The 13,373-nt window shown below is 41.3% G+C and overlaps 1 protein-coding gene across 2 annotated transcripts in view; it reads left to right on the forward strand.

The window, feature by feature from the left end:
* FAM219B (family with sequence similarity 219 member B) overlaps nucleotides 1-13,373 on the forward strand; it is a 141,210-nt gene that overhangs the window by 62,217 nt on the left and 65,620 nt on the right. For both annotated transcript variants that reach the window (XM_086959328.1, XM_086959327.1), the window contains exon 2: nucleotides 3,892-3,991. In XM_086959328.1, the coding sequence (XP_086815454.1) occupies nucleotides 3,892-3,991 (100 nt within the window). The remainder of the gene's footprint in view (nucleotides 1-3,891; nucleotides 3,992-13,373) is intronic.

Below are 13,373 nucleotides of genomic sequence, written 5' to 3' on the forward strand. Positions count from 1 at the left end.
TTCTGTGAGCATTATACATAGCCTCATATTGCTAAACTTTGAAAACGTGCGTACACATTTTTATACTGGAACCACTGTCTGGAGTGCAGTCAGAGCTTACCCTAATAATAAAGGCTTTCAATTTAATGAACCATAAATACAAGTTTGAATAGCATTAACATATGGACCAAAATATTACCTTAACTGAAGACAGTACCCTTTCCTAATCCATAATGTGGTTCTGCAGACTGGCAGCCAAAGGGTTTGTGCTGCAGGGGGTTGGGTCTACTTGTCCCAAGGACAAATGAGAACTTGTTGCCCTTGAACCCAAAAAATATGTCCTGGCCGTCCGGCTACAGGAATTCCACATCCATGCACAATCCAGACACAATGACAGTTCATCAGACCAGAAATAACCAGAGCAGAAATCACCAGAGTTCACAGAAGCTACAAGGCCTCTATTCCAGTACCCAGTGGGACATCCATTCTGTATCCAGCAACACATTGGACTACCAGTTCATCCCTTAGGTTACTGGAACCTTTTCCCTAGCTAACAATCTTTGCAAACGCTTCACAGTTCTCTGCTATCTCAAGCACTGACTCTGTCGCAACAGACCGGAAAAAAAACATTGCACACTTATAGTAGTATTTCAATAGTTGGTATTTAGTCCTGGGCAAAGCAAGATGTTTCCTCTTGCCGTGACTCGAACTGAAGCCTGGCTCGAGGGCTTTGTCTCGGGCACAATATTGATAGTGTCCAAAAAGGGGCTGCTCGGTTGTTACAGTGCTTGACTGGATCCAATTGCTTTCCAGACCTCGTGTGATGCTATTTTGGCACACTGTGGATTGAAAATGCCACAACCCTCTTGAGGACATCCTTCCCAGCTAGATAGATGGCAAAGCCTTGACATTCGCCATCTTGCTGGAGATAACCTACACATATTCCACTGTCTATGCTGATAAATCTTTATCCATCTACTCTCCTTAGTGACCGAAGCTCTCTTCCCATGGTTCACAGCTTTCCTCCAATGCTCCCCCACCCCTGCACTGTTTTCTGTTGTGATAAGAAGACACTCAGTCTCTGCAGAATTCGGACTGTCCCCATGAATACAACCAGTGTTGGATGGAACGAATGCAGCATAGGATAGCTGGAAAGTATGCTCTCTGCTCCTTAAGGAATGATGTTGTACAAATGTATTATTGGAGTCCGAGGTGAGCATAAACTAAACATTGAGGCCTCAAATAGTTGCTGCTGCTTTAGGTTGGAATGCAGACGTGGTACTGTCACTTTCGTCATCTTGGCTTTAAAGCTGTTAGGTGAAGCTTTGTTCACTCCCATGAAATCCTACAGGGCAGGATCTCCAAAGGTGTCTGGTGCTTCGGATGTCTTTTCTTGATCTTCTTGCCTGGTCCCTTTTCTGTTTATTACCAGAAGCAGACTGCAGATTCTGACGATGCTGAAGGGTCCTCATTGGGTATTTTATCAGGGCTAGGGGGCCACCTCTGCTTTGGCTGTGCTGGTCACTCCGCTAGACGGCGAGTCCAGACTGGCAGTTACCTCCACTGATTATCTGCTACCACTTGGCGATGTCACACTGTCACATAAATTTACAAATACGAGCAAAGATCCATATTCATATTCTAAATATTTCCTGTGATCTATTCATTGCTTTCATCAGATGACTCGCTGTATGTCAAGGGATTATTTAAAGCATGGGCTGTGGTATGTCAGTGGGGAAGCTCTGGAATGAGTGTGTTGTGATTTGTGTAGATGGAAGTTTCATTTGTGGATTGCTATGTTAGATGGTATTGTTTAGTGCATGTAAAGTCTAAACTTAATTGGTCTTGACCAGCGCAGGGTCTGGTACTCCCATAATTCTTTACTTTTTGTATAAAGGCTGGATTGTCGACCAAGGCTGAAATATATGAACCCAAAAAAATTATTTTTGTACCTCTTGAGACCAAACCCCATTTTTTTTTTTTTTTTTTTTTGCATGTAATGGTCATTTGTGTGCTGTAGTTTTAAAGCTTTATCCGTACTGTTAGTGATCTTTGACTAGGTCCCAGTTTAATCTCCCTGGTGAAAATGGATGGATACGGCAAACATCTGAACCTGCGCGTGGGCTATGTTTAGTTACCAGAGCTAATTACCTATGCATGCCGCATAAGAGACTGCTCCCAGATAACTGACCCATTTGGAGTTTTTGCCTCTGTCTCTGGTTTTTGCTGCCTTCCCTCCCTTCAGGGTTTACTTAGGATTCAGAGTTCAACGCACCAGAACTTTTCTTATTGCCAGGTTCCAAGATATCTGTAACAATAATATAGGTTTTCTTGTTTTGCGCCCAAGTTTGATGTTGGGTCAACAACCTTTTTCAAATGAAAGTCTGCTGTCTCTACCCAGAACGTTGCATAAGAATAAAGGTGGTAGGAGTGTCTCCTAATGAAGCGAGGTTTATAGGTTCAAGTGAGGGGGGCCTTTTGTTAATGACACAATATAGGCAGTTCATTGCATCTGCCTTATTCCCGCGCCAGGATACTCCCCAGTAGCAGAGCGCGCTATAAAATGGTTTATAATAATTCTATCTGTAGGCTTTCTCCATTCCATGAAATGTGGTTTTTGTGTCTTCCAGAAAGTTAATGTTTAGCATTGAACTCTTAAAAAAGGACAGTAATAAAAGCGACAGCTAAGGACAATGTGAGCAGCAGGTGTCTGGAATGGTTAAAAGCATATTTTCTGCTGTTTGTAAGAAAGCAGTAGTATCTATTGCAGTTCATCTCTAAATAGGCATTACTGTTTGATCACAGCTGGGCAGCCTGCTCCTTTCCCTGCCTGCTGCCTCTCGTGATTTATATTTGTTCTCCAGTTCTCTTTGCTCTTACGTGAAATGTTGTGTCTTCTCTGAAACTCAGTTGCCATTGTGCAATCCATAAAAAAGACATGATATAGTATGCCTTCTCTGTCACGTACATCGCTAAAAATACAAGGTTTTTGAAAATAAAATTACAGCGATCTCCCCCCACAAGCACAACCTTTTTATTTCCACAAAAGCCTTTTCAGTGTAAGACCAGGTCCATGTCTATTTGCTTGTTTATTTAGTATACACCATACTGAATCCACTGTATGCTCTTTGGTTAATTTAAAGTGAGAATAATGTACTCGTGCAATGTGTTTGTTGCTTATGTTCTCCAAACCAGATTCAGCTTTGCACCCTGCCTAACAGTGGTCATCAAACCTGGTCCGATGGGAGAGTCCAGACTCTCACCTAGAGTTCAAGGCCTCTCTGATGAGAGATTGAGTGAAAAGATGTGTAGTTAGTAGAAAAAGAAGGGATTTGTACACTGTAGTCCAGAACTAACCTGTTCTGCATTACTTGGATTTGATTCGGAAGTGCATTAGAATCTCAAAACACTGAGGGCGGGGTGTGTATACCTTACATTTGGCACTGAAAGTGCTTACCCAAACCTTTGAATAAATGTAGGACTTTTTGCATACTACACTTCCTTCTTATGGACCATTCTCTTCAGTCAGGTCCTCTCCTCCTGCTCTCTCCACTGTCATGCTCCGGACAGTACTGTGGTGCAGACTCTAGGAGAAGGAAGCACTACACTGTCTCGACTCCAGCGCCCTTTATTGCTTCCTTCAGTTTCATGCAGTCGGCAGAGCACCTCTGTTCATGACCCACTCACTGGTGACACCGACACAGGTCACAACCGACACAACTTTGCAAAGAGACCAAGAGATTAGAAAACAGCATGCAAATATCACAAAACCTGACGAGTGCAGAACTGCATTGTATAGTGCATGTCAATTGAATCCTTTCTGTGGAAGTGGTGGTTGTAGCTTCCAAGGCCTTGATTGTGCTTGTACAGGCGTGACCATTTTTTTTCTTTTTTTTTTCTCTTCTTATACAGGTTGCCGGTGATGATAAGAAGGTGGGACGCGTATTTGACCCTGTAGAGAAGAGGGGACCCTACCTCATGACCAAAGCGCCTTCCATTCATGTCAAGCTGCGTAAGTGATCTCATGTGCAGCCCACAAATTCTTTTGAACTTTCCTCACTCCCCATTCTACTCATGCCCCCATCCACTTTGCCACCTACCTTGCTCTTCTCTGTTCTCCTTCATTCTGTATCTTGCCCACATTCCTCTTCTACATGCCACTCTCTTCACAATTCTGTGTTTGCTCTTCTTCTGCCATTTAGCAGAATGAAAGTTAGTTGTAGCCCAGAATGTGACACACTGCCACCCACATGTTGGTATCTGCCAGTATCTTACCCATAAGGACGTAGCTGTCTTTAGTGCAGTAGATGCAGGGGGCTCATTGCGTCCCACATGTAGGTGGCTTTTACCCACCCGAAAGGAAAGCGTCCTATTTCCTTGTTTGCTTTGGGGTCCATGCCATCCTTCCAACGTCGCATCTCCTGTCAATGTCAGATATTATTGTAGAGCCCACATCTCATTGGGAGGTCCCATGGCGCTTGCAACAAGGAAACCACACTATGGACAGCAACAAGAAACCTAAAAGCAAGCTTATTGACGGAAGAGCCAGGTTTTCTGATTTCTGCGAAAACATCTATGGTCGACTGTGGACGGGAGGTGTAGTGGTAGTTTATTCCATAGCATGGGGGCAAGATAGGAGAATGAATGGCTACCATTACGAGAGGTTTCGAAAGCGAGGGGTTTCGAAAGCGAGGCTGGACAAGGTATGATTTGGTCCTGGACCTTAGGGGTCTTCCCGGTATGTACCATTTAGTTTTTATGCGAGGTAGTTTGGCCAGTATCATACATTGTCTTGTGAGTAAGACTTAAGATTTTGAAATGGCCTCTTTGTATTACCGGGAGCCATTGGAGAGTTTTAATGTTTGGGGCCGAGGGGGGTCTAGGAGGGAGATTAAGAATAAGTCTGGCCGCGGTGTTTTCAAGAGTCTGTAGCTTGGAAAGCAGGTCCTCATTTAGTGCTGTGAACAGGGCGTTCCCATAATCAAGTTCACTAGTAACCAGGCCCTGCACCAAAGGTTTCCTAGCTTCAATGGGTAGCCACTTAAAGATTTTACGGCGATTGCGCATGATCCCATAGCAGACCCCAAGAACCTGGTTAACGTGGGTTTTCATGGACAGTGCACTGTCAATGGTGATTCCCAGGTTACATACTGCTGACTTGGGAGAGGGGGCATGTGCCTAATTCCAATGGCCACCAGTCTTGTGCCCAGAATTCCTCTTCTCTACCAAACCAGATGATCTCAGTCTTGCTACCATTTAGTTGTAACTTGTTTCCACTCATCCAGTTGTTTATTTGGATCATACAGCTCTTGAAATGAGATCGTGTGCCAGCGTTTTCAGGACCAAAGGTGAGAAGCAATTGGGTATCGTCCTGCACCCTGCTGTCTTGTTATTACAGCACTTTTTTACCACCTTGCATGACCTGCTCTCTGTTCAGAATGTTACGGTCTACTTTCCTCCATAGGAACCAATTGAGGGTCTGAGAAGGTGGACAAATGCAAAAACAGTTGATGGACAGAATGCAGAAACAGTTGATGGACAGAATGCAGAACAATGTCATATATTCACTGCAGTACAGAGATCTGGGCCTAAATCCATCGTTTTTTTGCACTCCACACCACCCCAGTTCAGACATGGCCATATGCAAATCAGCCTTGACCCTGTGCCTCATGGGAACAGTCCAGCCCGAACTGCCAAGCCATGTCTTTCCTGGACCGGAATGAAGCATCCTAGGACCGGTTTCTGGCTATCAGCCGTCTTCAGCCAGGCTAGCTTGACTCCAGTGGTGTGGAGAGCATGGGACTCACGTCTGAGCACACCCATCCCACTCGGGGTGACGAATGCAAAAAACAGTTGATGGACAGAATGCAGAACAATGTCATACATTCACCCCAGTACAGAGATCTGGGCCTAAATCCATTGTTTAAAACTGGTCCTAGGATGCTTGATTCCGGTCCAGGGAAGACGGGGCTTAGCAGTTCAGGCTGGACTGTTCCCATGAGGCACAGGGTCAAGGCTGATTTGCATATGGCCATGTCTGAACTGGGGTGGTGTGGAGTGCAAAAACATGATGGAGTTAGTCCCAGATCTCTGTACTGCGGTGAATGTATGACATTGTTCTGCATTCTGTCCATCAATTGTTTTTGCACTGAGAAGGTGGAGGCTTCATATTTTGGAGTCTCCAGGGACTCCCTTCCTGCGCATATGAGCATCTTCTGTTCAGTGACAACCCTGATTATCCTGAAACAAGTGGATGTTTTTTTTAATGTCATGGGGAAACTATGTTGCTCGTATTTGTTGTCCTAAAGGGACCCCTATACGAATTGTGCAAGGACTGTGCTAATTAGAAATCTAGACCATTCCATTGGCTGCAATTGCCATGGAAATGTATAAAAGTATTAACTGAAGAAGAAAAACGAATCGATTGAAGCAGTAATCTCGACAAGCCATCCCTGCTCTAAGAGGAGAAAGGCAAGGAACATTAGGTCACTAGTATAAGTGCACTTGTGGGAAAGTTTGGATTTTTAAGGCTTTCTTACAAGCAGTGTTATTAGAGATGGATATTAGTGTTCCATGTTTTTACTGCCCTGAAGCAAAATGATCTACCCCAGATCAAGCATGTTTGATGCAGCAAATCACCAGAAAATTAGATGACGAGGAATAGGAAGTCAGTGTAAGGTTGCTAGATGACCAGCAATGTGCACGTCTAAGATACACTTAAGTCAAGCAGCTGAATCTTGAATCTTTAAAAGCGTTTCAGCATATAGTTCGGTAGGCCAAAATACACTGTGTTACCACAATCCAATTTAGACGAGATAAGTGCCTTGTTTTCTAACTGGAAGTAGGAATATAAAGTAACATTTTGCGCAAAGTTCTAAGTGGCAGAAACTTGATGCAGATAGCATTGTAATCTGAGCCTAGAGGATAGCTTGTTATAAGAAATTATTTATTTTATAGTTTTATATTGCACCCTTTTGGGTGACAGTGCTTTGCAGGTAATGTACAAACCTAATCTCGAACATGAAGAAAAATATTTACATTCACAATTTTTAAGAAGAGAGAAGAGCACAAGAATGGCTACATTTCTCGCTTCCACTGGGGATGGGAGAAGGACTAAAGGCCAGATACTGAAATTCATGTTCAGTCAAACATTGAACAAAAAGGAGAAATCTGAACTGCTTGTCCTCCATGTGTCCGAAACGATAAAGACTATACACAGATACCTTCTTTCACACCCCGCTCCCACAGTTTCTGTAGGTGAATGGATAGGATGAGAGACCCTGTCGATAGAATCAGATGTGTTGAGCCACCTTCACATGATGTAGATCCCAGTCATTCCTCATGCCAACTAGAGCTGATTTGGTACCATGCCCCTGCCGAACACCATCTCAATGAGAGTCCAGAATATCTCCTTTCAAGAAAAGCAGATAGCTGAGAGCTGTTCTATGACTGTGGCCACATAGTCAACTATCGATCTATTTCACGTTTTCCTAAGCCCATTCGGTCTACAAAGGTTTTGTCAAGAAAAAGTTATTGTAGCCCTCTTCCAAGAATGAGTGACAATCCTGCAAGACAATGACATATTACACATATGTGTGAGATATTTAGCTCATGTGATATGCGATGAGTGTTATAAACTTTGCAGCAAAATGATCTAAAAAGGAACCAGAAGTCATCATTTACAATTTAGAGGAGATATCGCTAGATCCCTACAACTATACGTTTGCATTTGAAATTGCCACACCTGCAGGGAAAAAAAATGACTGGTAAAGGATACTCAGATGGCCTTAATTTCAGTGGAAACCTATTCAGAATAGCTATAGCAAATACCTTGAGTTGGGGAAATCTGAGAGGAAGTACAAGCTGGCACAGGTAATTCGGAGACCATGTTTAATAGTTCCTTCATAAAATCAGGTGCTTATTGAATGTAGTTGGAGTGTTATTAAGCATGCGCTTTGCCTTTGGGGCAGATACAAGTATTGTATATCTTGTTATGCTCTAATCTGTCTATAATGTTTGAAGATTTACACCATTTGTTTTCGCCTTATTTTAGGTCTACTCTAGAGGCAGCTTTCTGTGTCTATTTACAAAAAAGAAATATATATAAATAATTAAAAGTACAATCATAAATAAATATGTGGCTTTGAATATGCCCTTTTTATGTATTGGCCTATTCAATTGAAATACATATTTTGAATCTGGCCACCGTAACTTGGTGTTGGGCAGTGGATCAGCCCATTACAGCCGATGGTTCCTTTGAGGGGCAGCATTTCACCTGATCACATGTGCATGCACCTAAAAAGATGTGCACTTAACTGTCAGCACTGGTAGGCTAATTCTTTACCGATACCTTTTTCTTTCTATTTGTTTTGTCATGCTTATATCCTTAAACTATGTTTTTAACTTTGTCTACAATATTTCAAAGTCCATTCTTTGCACCAATACATCCTGGGATGTGCATTAAAACTAAAGAGGGTTTATCTACCTGCTTATAATACACCTGTCTGGTAGGAAGCACCCTCAATGTTCTTTAAAAATTTTGATTTGGTTATTTTTTCATGATTCATTTCTAGTTCAATCATATGGCCCGTTTAGGCGTTGGCATGTTTTTCCTTTTCTTTTTTTGTTTTGATTTTGTCTCCTATTCCTATATAAATAAAAGAAAATGTCACCAGTTTGCTAAGACCAGACCTGTTGCCTTTTTAATTGCTTGTTTTTGTTGTAGTATTAAAGATGTTATAGAAATTTTATTTAATTTAATTTTTTTTGGTTTATTTTTCCAAATTTGAGTTTTCCTAGTGACAATCTAACATATTCCTGTCCATTAACAAATACTTGACCTATTCCTTTACATTCAGTGGCGATTCCATTAGCCTTGGAAAAGCAGCTGCGGAGGTGTTTCATTTCATGTTAATCCGTGACGTGACCATGAACAGAGTGACGATGGAGTACTTCTAGAGTGCATCTGTGTTACCCTATCAGGGTGTCCTGACTCTAAATAACTGGAACAGTTTATAGTTATGGGAACAAACAAGTTTTCAAACTCCTGTCAAATCTTCACTGGTTGGTTTCTGCTCTAAACGATTGAGGGAGATTATTATTCCACAGCTTTAGGCCTAGAAAAGAGACGTGCTGTCCACCTCTCTGTTCGAAATTTATTGGAGGTGTTTTGAGGAGCAGGGCTTCCCCCAGATCGGAAGGTTCTGCTCGGTTTATATCCGCTTAGTTTTTCTGGGAGATTAACTGGAGCACATTTTATAAAAGGCCCCATGGGCTTGGCAGACTGTTTTGAAGAATACTCTCTGACGTTTTAAACAGCCAGTGTAATACGTAGTGCTGTCATAACTGAGTCATAATTGTTACTTCCAGTTAATAATCTGGCTGCATAGTTAGGTACTCCTTGTAATCTTATCATAGTTATAGTTAGTAGTCCTGCAGTAGTCCAGGTGTGATAAAATCATAGCCTGGACTATTGGTTTGTGTCTGCCTAGGCCACATGGGAGCACTTTATGCAGTATTCTGAAGAACAAAAAGCAGGAAGCCATATTACTTTTTTTCAGTCTGAGCTTATTTTCAATCCTAAAATGTCTCTGTCTCTCTCTCTCTCTCTCTGTCTATCCTTATTATTTTGTTTTTATCCCCTCCAAAGTAAAAACGTTACGCACTCCCAAGCTTGTTATACTTGTTTATTCGCTTGCAACACGAACAAACTTGTTTCGGCCTCCTGGCTTTTCTCATTGTCCGTTTTACCCACTCACATTTTACATTATATTACAAGAAAATGTCATTGGGCAATGGATTCGTAACAAAACAAATGAAGGACTACATGGTAATGTGCCTGAATAATTCCTGCTTAACATGGCAGCCATTTTGTACTGTCTTTTAAATCCATATAACCACCATTCATTCCTACAACCGATGCCTTGTTATGAAAATAATTTTAAAAATAAAGTTAATCATTTGAATCGGATTCCAAAACTTTTTACTCGATCCAACAATTTCATTCAAAGTGACCCATGACTCCCCAGAATTAACTTAAAGTTAAATTTTTTGCATCTGTGTATTTCCTTATTTTTTACATTTTCACATGAGACCTACATATGTGTTCCCTCATGGTGTTTGGCTTTCATGTAATTACTATTAAGCCCTGAATGGGCACACATGGACTCTAAGAGAAGAAAATGATAAGATAATTTAATACTCCATAAATGCTGTCAAAGACGGTTTCATTTGTATCTTGTACCACATGTCATGTCCTCCAGATTATGTCCTTTCCCATCCGTGAGGACTGGAATTTATTCAAAATTCTAAGAGGTGAAACAAGCTGATCTATATATTACCTACTGGATGATAACTGGTGATGGGTTTAAGTGAGAGAAATTAACCCCACTTCGTTGTTAACCAATTTGGGTCCATAACTCCTCTTTTTTTGTTTTTTTGTTAAGCGGGCCCCATGGAATAAGAGTTCTTAGCTCTACAACATATCGTGATCCCAATTGTCTAAGACACCTCACCCTATTGCACCCTTTGTCTTTCTGTGGCATTTGGACAATGCAAAGAACCAAAATAAGTTGTCCCTGCTTTGATGTACCTCTGCAAAAAGCTGCGATACAGGATACGATTCATCTTGTTCAGTATTGCCCGGACATGTTCTAGCACCCGTTTCTTTGCTGAATAAATTGTACTTCCAATATATTTCCTCTCACATGGGCATTCCAGGCAATATACGACAAAGCTGGAATTGCAATTTAGGAGTTTCTATATTTTTCTCCACTCCTTCTTTCCTGGAATATCAAAATCTTTTAACGTTGTGTTGTTTTTTACATGCTTTACATTTAGTGCACGTAAGAACCCCTTTATTTCTAACTTCATCACTGGTTGTTATATATGGTGATTGTGCAGTTGTAAATCGTTTATTTACTCTTTCTATATGTTATATCTGGTCTCCATGGTAGGACTTTTCCTAGGACACTGTCTGCATGTAAAATACCCCAATGTTTTGGGATTAACCTTTGAATTTGTCAAGATCCCTCTTAAAAGGTTAATATAATTCTTGTAGTGGTCTCCCTTTCGGTTGTTTTACTACCAGGGGTGGGAGGGAGAGGGGGGGAGTGGGTGGTGTTTAAAAGATCCTGCATGTTCTTTTCTCGAGCCGTGAGGACCGCCTCCCATAAGACATTTTTTGGGTACCCTCTTTCCTTAAATCTATTGCATGCTTCCCTTTCAGCATCCCTAAAACCATTCAGTATAGAGCAATTGTGTTTCAATCGCAATCATTCTCCTTAAGGAATGCTGTTAACTACCTTACGTGGGTGTTGGCTACCTGCTAGTAGAATAGCATTTCCCACAGTTGGTTTTATGTAGAGCTTGGTACATAGTTTATCTTTTACAAATAAGAATAGATCTAAGAATGGTACCTCTGTTTTACCTTATTTGGCTGGAGCATTTTAAATTAAAATCGTTCTCATTAAGAATTGCAATGTAGTTTGTTGCTTGTTTCTGAGAACCTCGTAAAATAATACACAGATATATCTGGCCCACAATGCCACCTTCTCAGCCCATGGTTCATTGGGCTCCGCCCAGGCCACGTGCTTCTCCCACCAGCCCACAACAAGATTTGTGTAGCTGGGGGTGAAGCACGTACTCATGGCAGTCCCCTGTGTTTGAAGGTACAAACATCCTGATTTTTTTTTTTTTTTTTTTTTTTAATTATTGTGACAAAAGGAAACCAACTGCAGTATCATGCTATTATGTTCTTGATATTTAAGTGACCTACTTCTCAAAAAGAATTCTAATGTCCATAATCCATTATGCTGTTTTTATACATTTCATTTACTTTCATTCACATGGCCTGGTTTTAAGCCTGTGTAATACATTTGGTGTAGTTACATTATTGGTCATATATAATGTATTTCTTCATGCTGCCATTCAACCTGTTACGAAGTATAGTATGAGAATTAAGTATTTGATTAGATCTCAAATCTCCTTGTTCCTCAGTTGTCAACTGGGCCAGTAGAGAACACCTGATTCATCGACAGATGGATTGTCAATGTAAATACACCTGATCCTGTGCTACACTCTCAGCTAGCACATGTAATATACTTTGTAGTAACAGTGGTGTCTCCCTCTGTTTCTTTCCCAGCAGCCGATGCTGTTAAACAGGTTCAGACACTGGCAGGTGTGTCCCATCATGTCTTTCTGGTAATGCCTATTGAAACCATAGTGATAGGACTGGGTGCGGTCCTGGCTCAGTGTGTGTAGAACTTTGAATATCTTTAAGGAAGCGCAGAAAGCATTGTTCTGATACAAGTTTCTTTTTCCTTGTAGCATGTGTACTCTTTTAAGGTAACGCTGTCTATGCCGAAGGACAGTCCTTATTCCTCACAACACTCTACACTGCTCTAACTAGATGTTATATCTTGGATTTGGAAACAAGTTTTATTTCCAACATTGTATTGATTTTAGAAGAACGAGGGTCTTGGTGTCCTCAATTAGAAAGCAAAAATACCTAAATTACTCGGAAGCACTGGTAATTGCTCTGGGTGCATTCCATGTTATCATTTTAAGGTTGTCTGTGCCAGTCTGAAAGATTGGGAGAACCCTTCAAGATTCAAACCAATAATATTAAGGTAAGACGCACATTTCAGAAGTTGATGAGTTATTTCTGAATTATTGTACTTCCATGGCGCACTCTGTGCATGAACTCTCTAACCCAAGGATGCTTTCACTACGCAAGACAAAGCTCTGACTGCATACATAGCATGACTTACTAATTTCATAGCAGGAGCTCACAATACGATACTGCAGTAGCATGACATTCTTCAGCTTGGCATTCTTTCTGTGCTTAGCATGGTATTTGGTGTAAGACTTTATCTGCCTTTGCCTTACCTTGTGTGCTATGAATATGGCAGTGCTGAAGCAGTAGTGTGGCAGGGTGACGGTGTTCTGCATTTAAAGTAACACAGTGAAGCACGGTGTACTTGGGCAGAAATAGCGCTCTATTTAGGTTTTATTAAATTAGCACAGTTAATTAAAACCATTGCACTAGAGTGTCATCATAGAGCAGTTACCACGTTAAAAGCAAAAACTAAGAAAACAATCAAGTTTGAATTCATATGCATATAACTAACAAGGCAATCTTGTAGTTACCATTATAATCACGTAATAGGTTTCCAGAGCCAAGAATAAAATTAATTAGTACAGGAATACTAGAACAGGTGACGAAAAAAGTCGGTGGTAAGTTTTTGGGTGGGAGGAACCGGAAGGGAGAGGAGTTGCCCTAACGGCTAGGGTGTTCGACCTGGGGAACTGGGTTCGAGTCTCGGTAACGATGCTGAACATCCTGTGATTCCGGACAAATCACCTAATCTACCCGTGCCTAACAAAAATGAATG

This window comes from Lissotriton vulgaris, chromosome 2_2 (assembly GCF_964263255.1).
Source record: "Lissotriton vulgaris chromosome 2_2, aLisVul1.2, whole genome shotgun sequence".
Lineage (NCBI taxonomy): Eukaryota > Metazoa > Chordata > Amphibia > Caudata > Salamandridae > Lissotriton > Lissotriton vulgaris.